Source organism: Cupressus sempervirens, chromosome 9 (genome assembly GCF_028749045.1).
Source record: "Cupressus sempervirens isolate cs-2001-9-10 chromosome 9, ASM2874904v1, whole genome shotgun sequence".
Lineage (NCBI taxonomy): Eukaryota > Viridiplantae > Streptophyta > Pinopsida > Cupressales > Cupressaceae > Cupressus > Cupressus sempervirens.
The window spans coordinates 639,221,463-639,243,226 of NC_143126.1; the positions used below are offsets into that span (position 1 = coordinate 639,221,463).

General features: G+C 33.3%; 2 protein-coding genes across 2 annotated transcripts in view; both read left to right on the forward strand.

The window, feature by feature from the left end:
* Nucleotides 1-7,692, forward strand: part of LOC149540354 (laccase-12-like) — a 71,081-nt gene extending 63,389 nt beyond the window's left edge. The window contains exons 2-6 of the mRNA XM_089802679.1: nt 5,637-5,718; nt 5,802-5,934; nt 6,639-6,767; nt 6,888-7,569; nt 7,623-7,692. Coding sequence (XP_089658805.1) covers nt 5,637-5,718; nt 5,802-5,934; nt 6,639-6,767; nt 6,888-7,569; nt 7,623-7,692 — 1,096 coding nt within the window. The remainder of the gene's footprint in view (nt 1-5,636; nt 5,719-5,801; nt 5,935-6,638; nt 6,768-6,887; nt 7,570-7,622) is intronic.
* Nucleotides 7,693-7,695: 3 nt separating this feature from the next.
* On the forward strand, nt 7,696-8,060 carry LOC149540355 (laccase-22-like). The gene is made up of 2 exons (XM_089799563.1): nt 7,696-7,839; nt 7,929-8,060. Exons 1-2 carry the CDS (start codon nt 7,698-7,700, stop codon nt 8,057-8,059), a joined length of 273 nt encoding a protein of 90 aa, XP_089655689.1. The 5' UTR covers nt 7,696-7,697; the 3' UTR covers nt 8,060.
* The last annotated feature ends 13,704 nt before the right edge of the window (nt 8,061-21,764 follow it).

The following is a 21,764-nucleotide window of genomic DNA, read 5'->3' on the forward strand; positions in this document are numbered from 1 at the left end:
TGACATAAAAAAGAATTGTAATATAATCTAATGCCACATGATTATACTAAGATGGAGCAAGGATTTACAATGATTGAGGTAAATATTTGAAAATATTTTCTTGAAGAATATGAATTGATTGTTACTAATTTCAAGGTTGGAAGGACCAATTACAATAAAGGATAAAAGAAGAATGAAACAACATACAATTCTTACAATCAATTACAATCAGAGAAAACTTCTAGATAATTCTAAAACCCTAATTAGGCCAGTCTATGAAATGATAAAAGGAAAACTATAAAAGGTTATATTAAGGACCATTTTTGTTGTTGTCGACATTGGTAAGTTTTGGCAAGAAGATAGAAAATAGGTTACAACTAAAATCTTCAAAGAATGAGATAGTATTACTCAAGTCACAGACTACTTTTTCAAAGCACTAAAAAATACAACCCAAGAAAGAAGCTAAAACTCTACAGAGTGGAGTAAATGATAAAAATTAAAGAACCTTACTTCTATTGGAAAATTATGTGAGAAAGAAGCATTCACCTGAACAAATGATTGTTGGTAGAAAAAAATGGAGTACATAGAAGAAGAAAGTTTATAGATATTACCTATTTGATAGTTGACCTTGAACCAAGAATAGTTAAGGTTGCATTGGAAAATGAGAATTGGATAAATGCTATGAATGAAGAGATTGATCAAATAGAGAAGAAATATACATGGAATTCAGTACCAAGACACATGGAAAAGAATGTGATAGGAACAAAATGGGTTTTCATAAATAAGCTTGACGAAAATGGAGAAGTGGTGAGAAACAAGGTGAGACTGGTTTGCAAAGGTTATGCTCAAGAAGAAGGAATAAATTATGGTGAGACTGTTCCACCTATGGCAAGATTGGAAGGAGTAATAATAATTTTGGCCTATGCTACCTACAAGAAGTTTAAAGTTTATTAGATGGATATTAAATCTTCATTTCCAAATGGAATAATTAGAGAAGAAGTTTACATAAAATAACCTAAAGAATTCATTCAAACTGATCAGATGAATATAGTTTATAAATTAAATGAGGTGTTACAAGGACTAAAATAAGAACTGAGAGCATGGTATGAAAGGTTACATTCTTATTTGATTTAGACTATATTTTCTAGAAAAGGTGAGAATAGTAATCTGTATTTGAATTTTTAATATGATCATATGGTGTTAATTTTCTAAGATATTTGTGAATGACATTAAATTTGGAGTAAATGACATGTTATGTAAGATATTTTTTGATCGAACGAGTAAAGAATTTGAGATGTCTATGTTTGGTGAGATCAAAATTTCTATAGGATTACAACTTTTTCAAACAACGAAAGGTGTACAGGTGATTCAATCTAAGTATGTAAAAGAAAAATTGAAGGTCCATTTGGAATGGATGAGTCCAAGCTAGTCCGTAAATCTATGGTGACTAAAGTGAATTTATCAGAGGATGATACTACTAAAAAAGTAAATGAAGCACAATACAAATCAGCGATTGGTAAACTATAGTATCTTGTGCATAGTAAACTAGATATAGAACATTTTGTTGGTATAGTTATAAGGTTTTCCTGTAATCCTAGATAAAGAATCTTGTATTGATGGAAGACCATCTAAGGTTTTCTAAAGAAAGGAACTATTTTCCTTCTGATTAACTCCTCACATAGGTTCCTTGGGATGAGTTCCCCTGTTCTTAGTAGTCTCTAAATTCTAAGTATCAATGTTGAAATTTCTAATAGGAGAGGTGAAAATCCCCTGATGACCAACTTTACCCCCACCTTAGACTTGGGGGTATTTTCTATAATTTTAAAAGTTTCCAACACATGGGAAGACATAGGTTTTTCTTGAACACTGGTAGGGATATCCTAAGCCTAGTCTTCACTAGTTGTATCATCATCTTCCAACTACCCATGATTTCTCCTAGTCACCTTCCTTTTATGTCTAAGATGACCCTTCTTCTCAGTGTTCTCATTAGAGTTAAAGCTAACATTTATGTCCTGACTTAGAGGAGTAGAGGGTTTCTTTTCTCCCAATATATTATTGGTCCTAAAGATTTTCTTCTTACTTATAATTGCAGCACTATCCACATCCAAGACCTCAATCTTAATCTCCTTAGGGGTGGAAAAGGGACCTTTTCAATCTTGGGTGTGGCTAAAATGGGGAGAATATTGGGGAATAGAAAATATTTTAAGAGGGAGGGGGGAAGATTTTGCACCTTAGGATTAAGGGCCTTATGAAATCTATAGAGACAAAATAGAAGATCTTCATGATAAATGGTATAGCTCTTCCCTCATCCCTTTTCTTATGCACATTATAGACACAATCTTCAATAGAGTGCAACAAAAGGTATGGTAAATATATAATTTCCCTATTCCTAATGTTATTGAGGATGGGCAAGTGATAATATTACAAGACCTTAAACATATCTTAAAGAGTAATGCATATCACGATTGTGTAGAATACCATGTACAAACAAACTTTCTCAAACAAACTTCATTTGTGACCCTAGCTTGTTTCCTCCAAATCTTCCCTTCCATAGATAGTTTGGTGGAATTCACAATGAACTCCTCATTAACAAGACACCATTAAAAGTCACCCACTAGTCCTTCCAATAGTAAACAAATTGAATGGATACCCTTTCATCATGGCCCTCGATGCACTCCATAAAAGGAATCAAACCCCATTTTCTTAGATAAGTCCAAATGGCCTTGTCCTTTTAGATATACTCCTTAATCCTTGGTGGCTTAATATGTGTAGTGTTACCCTCTATGGTGACATCATCACCAAACTCAATCACCAAATCTTTAGAAATTTCTTACATACCCACAACTAATAGACCAGAGGAAATGTTAAGAAAAATGAGAAAATCAGTTGTTCTCAACTAAAAACAAACCACTATAATATTGAGGGCCTTAATACTGTGGTAACACTTGGTTATATCATGGGTTTAAAATGAATAAATTATATTCCCACTTTCTATGCCATTCTCCTTTCTTAAACATCGAATAAAGTTGGAATAATTGGCCTTCACATATTGGAAATTCCCATCCTTTGGGATTGTAAAAGATCACTCCATATCCTACCTTGGTCATCAAACATATCCTTGCTATAATGAAGTGCAATTAAATTACTTATTTAAATGACAACCTATTTTAAAATGACTATTGTATAACCATCCACTAGGGTATAAGAAAAATCAACCCTACCACCCACATTCCACGAGTTCAAAAATTCCATCATAGCAATAATCTTTTTGCACTTGTGATAAGATCATCATTGAAGGATTATATTCCATTTCCCAAACTTGCCAAATAATGGCGCCATGCTCATATGCTTCTAGACTATCAACCACATGATTACTTACCTTCATGTTATACATGTTAGATAGTAGTGGAAAAAAATCCAAATAAATAAATATGAGAATATATAATTATCGTTGTCGCATGCCAACTTATCTTTCTATCACCTTTAATAGCTTCAATGAAAAGAAGAGAATCACCCTCGATCACCCAGTTTGAAATGCTAGATTAATAGTGGTATCCAAATTCCACAGAAGACCCATAGCTTCTACCTCATTTCTTGAAATCTTACCACAATTACTTGCATACCCTAACATAGTGCAAGATAGGAGAATTCCCAAAAGAAGAGGTCTTAGCCCCTAACAATTAACAACATAGTAGAGTATAAAAAATAACACAAATATTTAAATCTATGTAACAATCCCAATTCACATAATAGAATCATAATGTTTACATCCAATAGACTCAATTGCAAGGCCTTATAGGTTAGGGTCAAATACATAAGTAGTTGCATTAGTAATTTTGCAAGCCCTCGCAAGATCCACCTCCTACCTACTAGCTCTACTAACAAACTTTTCTCGTCTCAGCTACTCCTTGTTTCCTCCATACTGGATGAATAATGACTCTATACTACACAAGACCCTCTACTTATAACAAACCAAGCCACAAGTCACCCTTGCATAATAGACATTTAATAAACTCTCCCATTAAATACACCCTCAAGCCACAAGTCCACTTGGAAAAAACATGAAATACATGAAATAATTAAATACTTAGGACATGCCCCAAGTTTACAATGCATAATTAACTCAAAGACAACACAAGAATATGCACCCTTAGGCATGGGTACACATGTCATCCAACTATCCAAATCCAAGAATGCACATGCCAAATCCCTCAAATCGATGCTCACAAATACAATCTCCAATGTGTTCCAGTAAGTTTAGAATATGTGACCAATAGTCACCAAATTGTTTCTAACTCCAAACTCTATGTGCACGTAGGAAAAGGTCCACCAATAATGCTTGAGCACATCACCAATTGTACAAACCACAAGGTGCACAAAATCCAAGCTTGATGCTTCTATATCATGAACCCTTACAAAATTGCCTTGATCATCACAAATGACACCCCCTGCAATCATAGTACCATTTCTCCTAGAGCCATCAACATTTAGTTTCCACCAATCTATACAGGATGACTTCCATTTCTTACCCTTCCTCTTAAGAGGTTTAGTATTATCCATCTTCTCAATTAAATGGGGTATATTCCCAACCTCTATAAAACTCTTTTACAATTGCGATGGAGGCAAGGGGGTCTCCTTATCATAAGAGTGATAGTGTTGTTGGCAACCACCTCAAGGGGTTGGGCGAGGGCATTTCTCTTTGAAGATGCCATTACTATGTATTATTTCCACATGTTCTAACAATATATTGTGGGGATGAATTTCCAAATTAATTTTAATGAGGTGATAGTAGGAGAGGCAATTCTAGTTTAAAATGAATTGTTGGAAGTCAATCTTAAAGACCCAAGTAATCTTGTTATTGTATTAGACAAAAACAACTTATATTTGACATTGGATAAAAGAAGTCTTCTGATCAAAGACTTCTTATACATGTATACCCTACTAATCTAAGAGGGAGTGTTGATGTATAGATTAGTTGAAGAGTTATTTATAACTCTTATAATTATACTTATGTTATATTATATATGAGATCTAATCAAATATTATTAAAATTTGCTAAGTAAGAAAGAGAAACTATATATAAACGATGGTTTTAATAAACATCACATGAAATAGCCAATTTTGTAAGTTTGATAATTGTAGAACGTTGTTAATCAACCCGAGAGCTAGATAAGGACTAGCTTTATTGTAATACAAAGTACAGCGTTAAAAAACAAAAGCCGTCTAGTTCTCAATTAGCTCTCTGTCGAAAAACACAAATAAATTCTATTGTGAATAAAATAGAAACACAAGTAGCCTCTTACTTCACGTGGATTACAAACTAATATAATACAACATAAACTTAAAAAGTGTGCATTATTGATATATATCTTTATCCCATGTGACTTGTTCTGTTATATGTCAGTTCAATCTCAAATGGCTTAAACATCACACACTAAGGCTTGATTCCTAGTGCAAAAGTGTTAAATAGTCAAAGTTTGACTTACTTTTCCAAGCTTAATTTCTTCCTTAGTGTGTGATGTTTAAGACTGGCCACAATCCACTGGTAAATTTGGATACCCTTAAGCTTGAAAATAAGTCAATTTTGACTATTTAATAAATAATTTTAATCTAGAAACAAGCCTTAGTGTGTGATGTTTAACATTTGGCTTATAGAGTTTATATTCCATTGATAATGGAAAACGTCCCATTAACAATGAACTGTTTGGCCAGGCATGGAATAAGGCAGATCCGCAACTCGTGGGCTGATGGGCTTGGTTACATTACACTGTCCCATCTAACCAGGCGGGACATTTACTTACACATTCACCATTGTTGATCAGGAAGGAACTTTGTGGTGGCACGCCCATGTTGCTTGGCTCCGCGCAACAGTTTATGGATTAATTGCCATCCGTCCAGAGCAGGGAAGCTCTTACCCGTTCCCCGAACCACATCTTGAGATCCCTCTTGTGCTAGGTAATTGAAATTAGATCTATTATATTTATATTAGTCACCTTGGCTTAGATCTCTCTATCAGTTGCAGTGGTGAAATAAAATATCTATTTCAGATTAATTTTGTTTGATAGTTGAATTATTTATTATTCATATATTATTGTTGTTACCATTAATTATTTTTTTGTATGTTAATCTGAGTAGATTCTAATCTAAGATCTTTTAGATACTATCAGAAGTTTGCTCTTATTTTATTTTAGATATTATTAGAATGTAATGATATTTTGACAGTTTAATTTTATATCGTAGTCGTTATCTTAGTAATGATCCGTGTACATGGATAAGACATTAGGGGGTCCACATTGATAAGTGCGTTGCGAGTAACATCTTACTTGGAAATTATCATCTGTGCTCTTTGCATATTTCCTTACTATCTATGAATTCTTAGCACAATAATGAGCTCATTTTATTGGCTCCCAAGAGAAACCATTTCATTGTGATTTGATTATTTAAAATATTGTAGATGTTGTCAATCCCTAAAAGCTCGTAAGAAGTAGAGATTTCGATAACCCACATAACAAGAACTTATTATCAATCATAATAACTTACGCACTTGCTTATTTCTCTTGATTCAGCTTTCTATTCTTTACTCTTTTCCTTTGTGTGTTCGTGCTGGATATGTAATGGTATTTCATACTAACTCTAGCAAATGGAAAATGAATGATCAGGGGACTGGTGGAACACTGATGCTAACGAAGTCGAAGAGACACTAAACCAGACTGGAGGTGCGCCAGCTTTTTCAGACGCTTTCACTATAAATGGAGAACCAGGAGACCTCTATAACTGCTCATCATCAGGTAAAAGGCTCTGGAACACAAAAACAATTAGTTTGACACATTTCGATAGACAAATCTTATAAACGAGGCACACCCAATTTCAGTTCTGACTATGCAATGAAAGTAATTTTATGAATGCAGAAACAAATAGGTTCACTATAGCAGAGGGACAAACATATCTTCTTCGCATCGTCAATGCTGCAGTCAATAATCACCTCTTTTTCAAGATCGCCTCACACAATCTCACAGTGGTGGCTGTGGATGCTTCCTACACGAAGCCATACACAACAGATATTCTGTTCTTAACATCTGGTCAGACCGCAGACGTTCTTCTCACAACCAATCAATCTGTAGCCAAATACTACATGGCCGCAAGAGTATACACTACTCAAGCTGCAGCTTTTATTAATGACACCATAACCACCACCATATTAAGGTATGTGGGCTATAATACATCTGTCGCTCCAATCCTTCCCAACCTTCCAATATTCAACGACACTGCAACTGTTACCAACTTTACCCGATCCCTACGAAGCCTGGCTTCAAAGGAGTATCCGGTGGATGTTCCCCAGACTATAAGTGACAGTAGCATCATAACCGTAGGTCTCGGTCTAATTCCCTGTCCAGCCGGATATTCATCCAGTAACTGTAGTGCCCGAAACAACACCAGAGTATCATCCAGTATGAATAACATATCTTTTGTGCTACCATCAGTTGACATTCTGCAAGCTTATCACTTCGGCATTGAGGGCGTCTATGATGTGGACTTTCCCTCACATTCACCAGTTGAGTATGATTACACCGGTGATGTGGACCGATCTCTGTGGGCGCCAGTTTTTGGCATAAAAGTGAAAGAGATTGAATACAATGCCACAGTTCAGATTGTGTTCCAGGGAACGACTATCTTCCAAGAAGACAACCATCGAATGCATATTCATGGATATGACTTTTATGTGGTGGGAGAGGGTTTTGGTAATTATAATAACGAAACCGATCCGAGCTCTTTCAACCTGGTCGATCCTCCGCAAACGAAATACCGTGGGAACTCCTGTCAATGGATGGACTGCTGTGAGATTCAAAGCGAGCAATCCAGGTACGAAATAGAATGAGATATATATAGAGGTTGAAACTGGAATTTGTGAAAAATGTATGGTGGAGTGATTGATTGTTTGGCTTGTGCAGGTGTCTGGTTCGTGCATTGTCACTTTGATGATCATGTAACATGGGGATTGAGCATGGTTTTACTAGTGAAGAACGGTCCCACCGTGGGCGAAAGCTTGTTGGGCCCTCCTAGTGACCTCCCCAGATGCTAGAGGAAACTATGGCTTCATAAATATTTTCATTTTCGTGCTAATAAAGTAATGAGTGGTGGTGTAAAACTGTTAATAAAAGAAAGGATAAAACATATCCTTATCTTTTTAATTCAAGTGTATTATCTCATGAAGAGTGTTGTGTTTTCTTAGTAAATGGAATATGATTTTATGGTGTTATGGATATGATTTCATGGAAATAATCAATATTATTATTGTAGTTGTTAAGTCTATTGGCAAGACTATCAGTCGTAATGAAAATTCTTTCATCAGCAAATTACTAATTGCTAATCTCTGCTCCTTTCTTTAACAATTTCTCAAACCCATTAATTTTCCTTTTGATCATCCTTAATTGCAATAACATTTATTCAATAATCTCATTTTGATTATTATAGGTCATACTATACTTTCTAACTTTATTTATTATAGTAATAATTAAAGCTTTCAAGCTTGTTTTATTCTCTCTAAATATTTTATTTTCAGGTTCCTTCTAAGCAGACCATTTTTTGCAAAGGAAGGCTTACAACAAATTCATCAAAATAAATGGATGAGAGCTTGGAGTCAATCAGTTTGATCAAACTAACTAGTGGTCTTTATTCCAAATCCACAAATAAAATTAGTCACATTCTTCTATCGTATATTCCACAATCCTCTTCATTAAGGACACATATGTTGACTAAGTAGATCCTCTATTCTTTGAGATTTTCTAGAGTAAAAGTTTTTTTTGTTTGTGAGAAGTTGCAAGCCTCAAGAAATGAATTTTAGAAGTAGATCTATGATCTCCACATCATGGCCCACTCTAAATTGATAGTATAGGAAGAAGAAAAGAGACTAAACCTATATCAAATATAGTAGGATCCATCAAGACAAGATGACTATTTTTTCTTAATCTTTATACTCTAGTGTGTCAAGTCTCATACTTTTTAAGAAGTGAAGATGTTCTTGAGTAGTGACCTAGAGAGGAAATTAAAACTACTTACAATCAATCATCTTGGATGAAGTTGTTGTAGAAATTTCTAAATAATCTTGTACCAATAGACCAAGGTTGTCAGACAAAACTCTTCCAAAAAATAAGACTGTGGGGTTAAATTAAATATGGATCAAAGTATCATGTTGATCTTTCTAAGATAGAGCATGTCTTCCATTCTCAATAATATAAGGCTGCCCTTTCTAAAAGCTAGGATTTATTTTAATATAGTTACTCTAGATGTAAGATCCATGAGGCACAAACAATCACCAATGAAATATTTTCCTTATTATTTTCAAAATCATTGTTCCTCATAACATTCAACTGATTAAAAATCTTGGAGCTAAATGTTTCCAATTAAATTTAGAAATGGGGTAAACTTAAGGATTAAGAGTCCCTAACATTAAGACATCCCACTTTTTAATAGGAATAAACTCTCCTCAAATCAATCAAAGAAATAAAAATTTTATATTCCACCATTCATGAAGGGAATCTCCTCCAAAATTAATCAAAAAATTTAGTCCACCAAGTTGAGTGTATGTATGCAAAGGTGACATAAGATTAATTGAGGTTCTCTAAAGGAAAAGAATAAGAATTTGAGTTTTTCATTCATTTATAAGAAAGGAATCTTTCCAATATAATTTTTTCTAAAAACAATTCCTTCATGAAAGGTACACAAGACTATGTTGTCAAATAAGCCAAATGATTAAAGAATTCCAAAATAATTTCATAGGATTATAGTAATTTTTAGATTAGAGTAGGAAGGGCATTAATAACCAAAAGAGAACATTTTTGGAAGCTCATTTGAAAACCAATAAAAAGCATATTCTAATAGAGAAATTAGATAATTCTCCCTATATTAATTCAAAGATTTTAAAATAAGGATGATATAGCCTTGAAAACGTGGTAGTGAAAAATATCCTTGGAAGTAGAAGATGGGTTTATTTCTTTTAGGAAACCTTGATTAAAATTATATTATATATTTATACCTAAAACTTCACTTAAGAGGATCAAAAAGTGGAGAGAAAGGAGTTATCCCTACCTAAGACCCAAAAATTCCAGAAAAGTGCCTTGTGGAATACCACTAATAAGAATAGAGATCATTGGACTATATGCACAATATGTAATCACCAATATAACTTTAACTACCATAGCCAATTTATGCTACCTGCCCACATTCCAAAATTATCTTCATATTTGTTGAACTTCGATGCCTATTTCCTACACATCTTGTAATCTTTTCTAGCAATTTTATGCTTCCAATTCAGGGACCAAAGCTATGATAATAATTGTAGGTATATGATGGATTATTGCGGGGTGGGGGGTGTGGGGTTAAAATAAATGATTACCAAACTCAACTTTGACTTTGACTTTAACTCACAACTTTATCTATAAGAAAATAGTAATGCCTTTAGTGCTATTATGAGTTAAATAAAACACATACTTGGAATAAACTATAAAATAAAATAAAAATTGGAACACCAATATTTATCTCGTAGAAGCCCAATTAGGGTGAAAACCATGGTGTTTCAACATGTCTCACAAAATAATGTACTCTTCTGGAATATGCTCTATTATAAACTAGCTTGGTTAGAGATTATAAAAGATTTTTAAGTGTATCTTATTATAGGATTTCCCTCTAGATCTTTTAGGATCTTTACTCTACCAGGTGTAATCTTGTTAAAGGATTTTAACAATCTAATTTAAGAATAACACATTGCTAGAGGCTTTACATCATACCAATAAAAGATTGTTAAGTGTACCTTATTATAGGATTTCCCTCTAGATCTTTTAAGATCTTCACTCTACCAGGTGTAACCTTGTTAAATTATTTTAACATTCTAATTTAAGAATAACACATTGCTACAGGCCTTACGTCATACAATTTAAGGCCATCCTTCCTAGGGATTTCAAATTGTTATAATGATAAGAATGTAACAAAAGTAAGGATCTCTCTCTCTCTCTCTCTCTCTCTCACACACACACACACACACACACACACACACACACACACACACACACACACACACACACACACACACACACTCACACACACACATTTCATTTTTCTTTTTTATCCCTTCAAGACCTAACTTGAAACATACAATCTCAAAGACCTCTCCATCATCCTCATAGAAAATTCTCAAACATAATTTTATCACTTTAACTAGAAATTTTTCTTTTTCTTCTCTATCCTCTCCAATAAATGAAAAATTCACCACTAAGATATGAGTCTTTGACTATGTTCACTTTTTAGATCAGATAACTCACCATAGAAGATTGTTTCCACTTACTAATCTAGTTATTACCCACCAAGTTGTATAATCTTGTACCAATGGACCAAGGTTGCTAGTCATAAATTTTTCACTAACAAGAATGTGGGGTGAGATTAAATAGGGATCAAAGTAGCATGAAGATATTTCCAAAATAGAGCATGTGCCTTTCATTCTCAATAGTCTAAGGGAACCCTTTCCCAAAAATAGGCTTTATTTTAATATTGTTACTCTATATATAAGATCCATAAGGCACAAATAAACATAAATTAAATATTTTCCCTTTTATTTTCAAAATCATTGTTCCTTATAACTTTTGACCAATTAAAAGTCTTGAAGATAGACGTTTACAATTATATTTAGGAAGAGGGTAAAATTAAGGATTACGAGTCCCTAACATCAAGACAACCCAATTTTTTTAAAGGAATAGACTCTCTTCAAAACAATCAAAGAAATACAATTTGTATGTTCCACCCATCATGAAGGGAATCTTCTCTTAAATTAATCAAGATTTTTAGTTCACCAAGATCAGTGTTTGTGTGAAGAGGTGACATAATATTAATTGAGGTGCTCTAAAGGCAAGGCATAAGAATTTGATATTTCCCCTGATTTCTAAGAAATGACTCTTTCCAATATGCATTTTTGTGAAAAGAAGAATTCCTTAATGAAAGGTATACAAGACTATATTATCAAATGTCCCAAATGATCAAAGAATTCAAAAATTATTTCACAAGATTATAGTAATTTGTAGTCTAAAGTATTAGAAATTCAATGCTAGAGAGTAGGAATGACATTCATAGCGAAAAGATAATATTTTCACAAGCTCATTTGCAAACCAGTAAATAATCATCTTCTAATAGAAAATTCAGCTAATGCACCCTATATTAAATCAAACAAATAGAAATAAGGATGATATAGTCATTAACAAAGTGCTAGTGAAAATTATCCTTGGAAGTAGAAGAGAGGTTTACTTCTTTTAGGATACCTTGATTAACATTATATTATATATTTATACCTAGAACTTCATTTGGGTTTGTCAATAGGTAGAGAGCGAGGAGTTATCCCTATACAAAACCAAAAAAAGCCAAAAGGATGCCTTATGGAATATTACTAAGAAGAATAGAGATCATTGGACTATGAACACATAATAAAATATATAATTGTAAATACCAAAGTCAATTCCATCTGGCTTGCCCATGGTCCAAAATTATATTCATACTTGTTGAACTTTGGTGCTTTCTTCCTATATATCTTGTGTTCTTTATCAAAAGATGTTATTCTTCCAATTTATGGATCAAATCTCTAATACCATTTGTAGGTATAGGATGGATTATTGAGGGGGAAGGAGTGAATCAATGATTAAAAAATTCAACTTTTACTTTTACTTTAACTCACAACCTTACCGATAAGAAAATAATTATGACTACAGTTCTATTATTTTTTATACAAACAACATACTTGAACTAAATTTTGAAAAGAATCAACAATTGGAACACTATGATTTGTCTCATAGAAACCTAATTAGGGTGAAAACCATGGCATGAGAACAAATCTCAAAAAATAAAGTACTCTTTTGTAATACACTATGTTAGGAACTTTCCCAATTAGAGATTATAAAAGACTATTAAGTGTACCTTGCTAAAAGATATACCTCTAAATATTTTAGGATCTTTACTCTACTAGGAATAACCTTGTTAAAGGATCTTAACACTATAATCTAAGAATTCCACCTTGTTAGAGGCTTTACAATACACCAGTTAAGACCACCCCTCCTAGCGATTTCAAACTGCTATAATGATAAGTGATAGAAGTAATGATCTATAATTTTTGCTCCCTTTCTATATCTGATCCAATGCAGTTCATCTACATAGCAACATACCATTAACTATTATTCTTCCTTCTTGTTATGTTTTGATAGACCTTCTTCTTCTTCTAACCTCTCTCTCTCTCTCTCTCTCTCTCTCTCTCTCTCTCTCTCTCTCTCTCTCTCTCTCTAATTTATTTTATTTTACCCTTTTATCTCTTCAAACCCTAACTTGAAATATACAACCTAAAAGACATCTTGAAGTAGGAGCATCGTGGGCATAAGAACAATCTTGCATCACCCAAAAATATTGCGGTTTTGTTTCTGAATAAGGGTTGTCTCAATGCAAAGTCATTGTTTTTGGATGCTTTCTACATGGTAAGTTAATCATACGAGCTAGGAGTATCCAAATATTAGAGGTGGATGTTTATATTGGATATATTAGCCTACTAGTTTAGGCTCACTGCCATATCATGAGTATTCATGGATTTACTATGGATTTTTGGTATAAAAACTTTAGGAACATAGTTGAAGACCTTAGAAACCCAAGATGGGGTCAACTAGAGCTTGCATGAGTTTAGCACTATAGAACAGAAGATGAGGATTCTAAAAAGTGGTTATAATAACCAATCTTAGCAAAGATTCAAAAGTTAAGGTCTTCCAAAATTGGGCTGAACAAAATTTCCAAAATTACTATCAAAGATGTATTGAGCTGACTCTATTTGTAAATCTAGAGTTATTCAGTCTCAAGGATTAGGGTCTGATGTCTAGAAATTTCCAGGGGGTGTAAAAATACCTATTTAAAAAATACACATACTTTTCCTAAAACAACTCTGGGTGATAGTTCACAGCTCTATGTTGCAAATTATTGTAAGGATGGTGTCCATGTGGGTTTTCATATTGTATTTCAAAATTATATAATTGTGCATTGTAGCGATAATAAGAAGCCCATATTTTGTTCTCGCCAATTACTATTATTTCTTTGTTTCTATTAAGTGTCTATGGTATTAAGGGGAGTTCCTTTCATCAAGTGGTGTTAGAGGAGGATTTGATGAGCATGTAAATAGATTCCTGAATGTGAGGAAGCATGACCATGGTTTGGGCTGACTGTGTAGATAGATTGCCAATTGTGAGGTAGTTTTCAATAGGGTTTCAACAAAAGTGCAAAGATTCCTACACAAAGAGAGCATGGTGGGAGATTTGTAGGTGTTACACCTAAGGTTTTTAGAGCCCTCTAGAGGAAAAAGCAAGAATTACAATAAAAAATGCACAAAGGAATGAATCTTGATGTAGGAGATGATGAAAGTGACCTCCAGATGAAAGAAAAGAGGAAGGAAACATTGATCAAGCATTACTAGATGAAGTTCCAAACCTAGAGGAGGAGAGAAATTTTAAGGCTACTTCTAAGATTTGAAAAATACCTAAATTTTATGTTCCCACATTTTAAGGAATTATTAACCTAGAGGAATTGATCGATTGCATCAATGAATTGGAGGAATACTTTGAATATGAAGATATTGAAAATTCATACAAGGTCAAGTTTATAAAGAAAAAACTAAAGGGCCACACAAAGATCTGGTGGCAAGAGATCCAATAGGAGAAAAGTAGAAGAGGGAAGGAAAAAATCACTAGATTGAATGGAATGATAGCTAAAATGAAAAGACAATTCATTCTCGTGAATTATGATCTTGATCTGCTAAATAAAATACAAGGGTTGAAGCAAGTAGGAATATCTCTACCAATTTCTCATTAGAACCAGTCATGCATAACATAAAAAGAAGAAAATTTTCTCATTATCTTAATGGGTTAAGGCTAAGTATTTAGGAGGAGTTGAGTCTAGTCTGAATGACTAGTATTAAGAAGGCATAATAGTTTTCCCTAAGAGTAGAGGAGAAGTTGAAAAAAAAGATAGATAACAAGAATGGTAGAAGAGGTTGCAGTGGAAGATATAGGGGATGGTCTTATGGAGGCCAAAATGCTGACCAAAACAATAAGCATGAGGAAAGTAGTAGTAGTCAAAACAAAAGTGGAAACAATTCTAATCATTTCCATGAGTAGAACAAAAAAGATCTGAGAGGTTGAGGAAGAGGGGCCAAGGATTTGAAAGAGGTGGTTTTCATGAAAAATATTTTCACTGTGGAGAGCAAGGACATAGAGCATTTGAATGCTCTTAGTGCCAAGGAGGGAAATATCAGAGAACTAAAATCTAGGCTAGAATTGTACACACTAGTGAAGATGCCAAATCATCCAATTCCAAAGATGTTGAAAGAAGAGAAATCCTAGTTAATAGGGGAGTCTTGTTGAGTGATGAGAATGACCCTAATCTGAGGAGTATTTTATTTTACACGGGTGGAAATGTGAAGATAAGTTCAGTGATGTGATAATTGATGTTGGAAGTAGTGACAATTTGGTTTCAAAAAAGATGTCACCAAGTTAAATCTCAAGAGGTAGAAACACTTGTTTCTGTACTATATTTCTTGGGTGCAGGATGACCACAAGGTCATGGTCAAGGAGTAGTTCCTAGTGAAGTTCATGATTTGAAGCTACTAGGATGAGGTTCTTTGTTATCTCATACCTATGGACATACTTCATATGTTTTTGGGTAGGTCGTGGTAGTTTGATACACATATTATACATGATGGATGTGGTAATACCTATTAGAAATAGGTAATATTGAGATAGGGTGGTGGTGGGGGGGGGGGGTGAATGAGTATTCTACAATATTTTTCCCCCAAATGAATATTATTAATTACTTTATAACATGCATATAAAATAAAACTAACAATTTTGAATAGCAATAATAACCATACACAAAGAGAACTCATAACACCATATTTTTTAAACTAGGGAAACCCTAGCCAAGGGAAAACCTTAGTGGGAATGGTACCCAAAAAATGATCCACTAAACAAAAGTACCATGTTGAGGATGTTGACCCTGTTAGGAGTCTATTAAGTACATATAGTGTCTCAGTCCTTATTAGTGGACTAGGCTCTATTAAAAGCCTTAACCCTATTAGGATTTGGTGTACCATAACAATGTATGCAAGATAAGCCCACTACCCAAACATGCAATATACAATCAAGTTCCTTTACACAAAGAGATGAATATAAAAATCTCTTTCCTATTGTCTATTGTTCTTTGCAATCTTCTTATCATACATCATTAGATTTTGCATCACATTCAATTCATATAACATGTTTACCGTCTCTACATAATTTATCATGTCACATATATATTACACCCTACTTTGTATAATACAATCTTTTCTTTTATACCTTTACATTTTACAAAGCTTTCCTAGTTGCCCATCAAGCTTTCACACACTTGGAAAAATTCTAAAAGTAACTCTTTCCCTCTTAGAGTTAACATATGATGCCATCCCTAGTTAGTTTAGTGAATCCATTCGAACATTCATATCAGTACATGCAACTAAGTTTTTTTACCAATACTTATAGTTTATTGTTAAATCAACATGTAGCAATAAAACATGAAACATAAGAATTCATCCACAAACTTGACACATTAATTTAACATGGAAACCCAATTTTGGAAAAACCACCACTAACATGCTACTCCATTTTCACTCTTCTGCAGTGATGCCCTGTGAAAGGCCAACCCTATTAAATGTTATAATGCACATTGTTAAATGTAACCCGATTAAGGGATTTCAATCACCCTGTTAGAAGTGAGCCTGGTTAAAGGACTTTAGGCCATCCACTTGGATTGCCACCCTATTAAAGGATTTTCTAATGACTATTAAGTCAAGCTGAGTCCAAAGGATTACCCTATTTGATACAATTGTTAGAGAGTACATTGGAGTATTTGATCTGACACAACTTACAACTTGTCTTGCAGATTTTAGATCACGATTCAGTTCTCAATTTGCTTGGATTTCAATCTTTGCAGCTCTAACAACTTGTTCAGCCTTCAAGCATTTACTTACCTTCAACCTTCTTGCTTGGTATGCCAATGCAATCACTTCTTTGGTCACTAGATGAAGCAGAGTTCTTAACTTTTTGTCTTTAAATAGGAAATTAGAATGCTTTGTCATTTTCCATCACCCAATTAGGGTTTAGATGGATTAGGTAGGATACAATGTATCTACCCCATATATTGTCTTTTCTAGAAACTTCTCCTAGAATTCATTTGAATTCGCTCAAAAATTGTTCAACTCAAATTCTATACCATTAGTTCATCAATCTTATCTTCCACCTAGTTTACATACTTCAAGAGAATAAACTTGTCAACTTTTATTTAGAGAATCTATGACCTTTGCAATAATGCAACAACTTGGCATTATTGATCTTTTGATGCTTGGCACATATTGCATCACTCAACATCATCTGTAAGATCATTCAACATCAACTATTTTTTATTGATGCAGGGTAGTCCTGTGGTTTCTTAAATAGCCTTTGATAGGCGTATCACCCCTAACTTACCTCTTAGATATTCATATCCATCCTTAGGTAATGGTTTTGTGAAGATGTCAGCAGTTTGTTCTTTTGTATTGACATACTCCATCTTCACCTCTTTGTCTTCAACTAGCTCTCTTACATAATGATACTTGATTACAATGTGCTTAGTTTTGGTGTGCATTACTAGATTCTTTGATATATTTATAGCACTACTGTTATCACAATAAAGTATCATAGGTTCTTTTATTTCTTCCTCCATTCCTTTGAATAAATGCTTGATCCGGACAATGTTTGTGCAATTTATAGAGATAAAAAAATATTTTGCTTCAGTTGTGGATTGTAAGGTACAACTTTGTTTCTTTCTAGTCCAAGTAACTAGTCACTTGCTTAAGAAAAGTGCTCCTCCACTGGTGCTCTTTCTGTCATCTATATTACCTCCCCAATCAGCATTAATGTAGGCTCTTAAATCAAACTTTTCATTCTTTTTGTAGTATAGACCAAACTCTTTTGTTCCTTTCAAGTATCACATTATTCTTTTCATTACCATTAAATGATTTTCTCTAGGATTTGCAGAGAATCTTGCAACTATTCTAACAGATAATGCAATATCAGGTCTACTATGTAGAACATATTGCAATTTACCAATCATTGATCTGTATAGTGTTTGATTCACTTTAGTAGAATCATCATTGTTTGACAATTTGTGTCCTATTATCATGGGTGTGCTTACTAGTTTTGACTCTTCAAGTCCAAATGTTTTCAGTATCTCCTTGATGTACTTTGATTGGGTAACAAATATGCCATACTTAATTTGATAAAAGTGCAATCCCACAAAGAATTTGATTTCACCAAACATTGACATTTCAAATTCATGTTTCATCTGATTAGCAAAATTCTTGCATAAAACATCTTTTCCTCCAAATATTATATCATCAAAAAATATTTCAAATAATAGAATGTCTTTACCTTTTTCTATTTTCATGTATAAATTATTGTTGTCATCTATTTTTTCAAATCCAATCTTCATAAGATATTTATGCAATCTTCCATACCATGCTTTTGGTGCTTGTTTCAAACCATATAGAGTTTTGTGTAGTTTGTATACCTTATCTTTTTTATTTTCATCAAAAAATCCTACTGGCTATTCTATGTAGAATTCTTCTTCTAGTATGCCATTCAAATATGTAGATTTAATATCCATTTGGTAAACTTTGAATCCTTTTTAGGTAGCATATGTGAGTAGAGTTCTCACTCCTTCCATTCTTGCAATAGAGGAAAATGTCTCCCCATAGTCTATTCCTTCCTCTTGTGCATATCCTTTGCAAACTAGTCTGGCTTTTTTCCTTGTGATTTCACCACTTTCATTCAACTTATTTCTAAACACCCATTTGGTACCAATCACATTTTTGTCATTTGGCCTTGGAACTAAACTCAAAGTTTTGTTTTTCTCTATCTGATCAATTTCTTCTTCCATAGCTTTCTACCAATCATCATCTTCGAGAGCATCTTTTACTATCTTAGGTTCTTTCTTGCTTAAAAGGCATGATTCATTCCTCAATCTATTTCTTGTCATTGGTTTAGCTACTTTTTTTCCAATTATTTGACCAGTATGATGATGTCTTCTAACTTATTTAGATAGTCTTGGCTCAGCTCTTGTTTCTTCATTATGTCCTTCGGCTTCTGACTCACTATGTATATTTCTATCAGGTATATCAACTTCTCTTTCATGCATAATAACTTTAGAATCAAAATGTGTTGTTTCTTCATTCTATAACTTGGCATCTGAATGTAGCTTGGTTTCTAAATTCAATTTGGCATTCACTGGCTATGATTCAACAATTACTAAAATTTGTTATTGAGTTCCAACTTTATTGGCTCCTTCTTCTTTAGTGAGCATTCCTTTATCGAAGTATACAAATGATTTGTATTCCTTTGGTTCTTTGATTGTTTCAGCATCATGAGCTTCTATATATTCATCAAAATCTACATTTGCACTTTCCACAATTTTGTTAGTGTTAGTATTCAAACACTTGTACACTTTACTTCTTGTGGAGTAACCAAGGAATATAACTTCATCTCTTTTTGCATCAAACTTACCATTCCTTACTTCTTTAAGAATAAAAAAATTGCTTCCAAATACCTTAAAATATTTTACATTGGGTGAATACCCATACCATAATTCAAAAGGTCGTGAATTAGTACCTTTCTTGATTTGTACTCAGTTTAGGGTGTAGACAACTCTACTCACAGCTTCTCTCCAATATTTTAGAGCAACACTCTTTTTCATCATAACTGTCCTAGCACAATCCATTATTGATCTATTTCTTCTTTTAGCAATTACATTTTGTGGAGGGGTCCTAGGTACTAATGTTTTCCTTTTGATTCCTCTATCATTTCATAATACTTCAAATTATTTTGATGAGAATTCTCCTCCTCTATCTAATCTCAAATATTTCAAACTCTTACCTATCTCTTTTACAAATCTTGCGAAAAACCACTTAAAATTTTGAAAAGCATCAGACTTTTGCTTTAGAAACATGATTGTCATCATCCTGGAGTAATCATCTACAAGAAGCATTATATATTTTTCTCCCTTCTAACTTTGCACTTCTATAGGTCCACACAAATCAGTATGGACTATCTCTAGTATCTCTTTGGAGGTGTAAGTTTTACTTTTGAAACTTGAATTAGTCATTTTTCCTAGCTAATATTGTTTCCAAATCACATTATTAGGCTTTTCCAGTTTGGACAAACCTCTAACTTTCTTCAGATTGCTGATTTTAATCAAGTTATCAAAGTTGACATGACACAAGCTTTTATGCCATAACCATTCATCATCAAATTTCTCCATAAGACATGTAGTATCCTCTATTTCAAGGTAAAATGGATTACTTCTTGTCTAATCTCCTTTTCCTATTAGTTTCCGATTGTTGTCATAAATAATGGTAGTCTTGTTTCCAAATTCAACTTTGCATCCTACATTTCTTAGTTGTGACACACTCAATATATTATAATTTAATCCTTCAACATAGTAAGCATTATCACAAGAGATCTTTTCTATGAGCTTAATGGAACCTTTTCCTTTTATTAGACATGGAGTATCGTTAACAAATCTAACACTATTTCCATCATAATGATTTAAGGTAAGGAACTTACTTTTATCTCCTATTGTGAGCATCCACTATCAATGATCCACTTGTCATTTTTATTTATACAAGTCACAAGTGTAGTTGCCTCATCCTCATCAAATTCATTCTTCATTGCAACATACACTATTTCATCATCATGTTCATCAAATTCATCTTCTTCAACAATATAGAACTTCTTGCCTTTGTCTTTGTAATCTATGCTATCATTTTCTCTTATGTTTCTGTACTTGTTTCCTTCTTTGTAGTTTTTCTTTTGTGTACATCTTGTAGCAATATGACTAACTCCAATGCAATTGAAAGAAATGATAGGTAACTTAACTTTGAATTTTCCTTTTCCTCTATGAAATCTTCTAGTCAATAGTGCTTCCAATCATTAAACATCTTCTTCATCTGTATCACTATCACTAGATGCATGTTTTATCTTTTTTTTCTTCTTCTGCTTCTTCTCATTAGAATCTTTTAGTAGTATCTTAGCCTTAAAAGTAGATTCAAGAGTTTCTTTTTTGTAATTTTCAAAATTGGATAATTCAAAAATAGTGAGTCTACCTACTAGACCTTTAAGGGTTAGATTATTTCCTGGTATACACCACAATTCTTGAATTATAGAAAATCTAATAGCATAAATAGGCAATAATTTCCTCAAGACTTTACTTAACATAGTATCATCATCTTTCTGACTAGTAGCACCTTTTATTGCACTCACAACTTCTTTTATCCTAGCAAGATATTGAGCATTGTTCTCACCTTCTTCCATTCTCATGTCATCAAATTTACCTCTGAGTCATTTTGACTTGGCTCTTTGAACACTTTTGTCTCTTCCATAGATGGTTGTCAAGGCATCCCACATCTTATTTGTAGTATCACATCCCTTGGTGTCATCAAATTCTACATAGATGAGAGTAGAGGCAATCTCTAACATTGTCTAATTATGTTCTTTCTTCTTCTTCATATCTTCTACAGTAGGAACTCTAGCAGGATCAACATGTTCTATTCAAATAGTGGATTGTGCACAATCTCCTATTCCTCCAAGATGCATCTTAATTAGACTTTTCCATGTAGGAAAGTTATATCTGTTAAGCTTGGGTACTTCTTTCTTGGA

What these genes read in the sequence shown, in the direction of transcription:
- LOC149540355 (XM_089799563.1), top strand. Translation starts at nt 7,698, where the DNA reads ATGTGGTGGGAGAGGGTTTTGGTAATTATAATAACGAAACCGATCCGA. An exon ending in ATTCAAAGCGAGCAATCCAG is followed by an intron (nt 7,840 to 7,928) that starts GTACGAAATAGA and finishes TGGCTTGTGCAG; the next exon opens with GTGTCTGGTTCGTGCATTGT.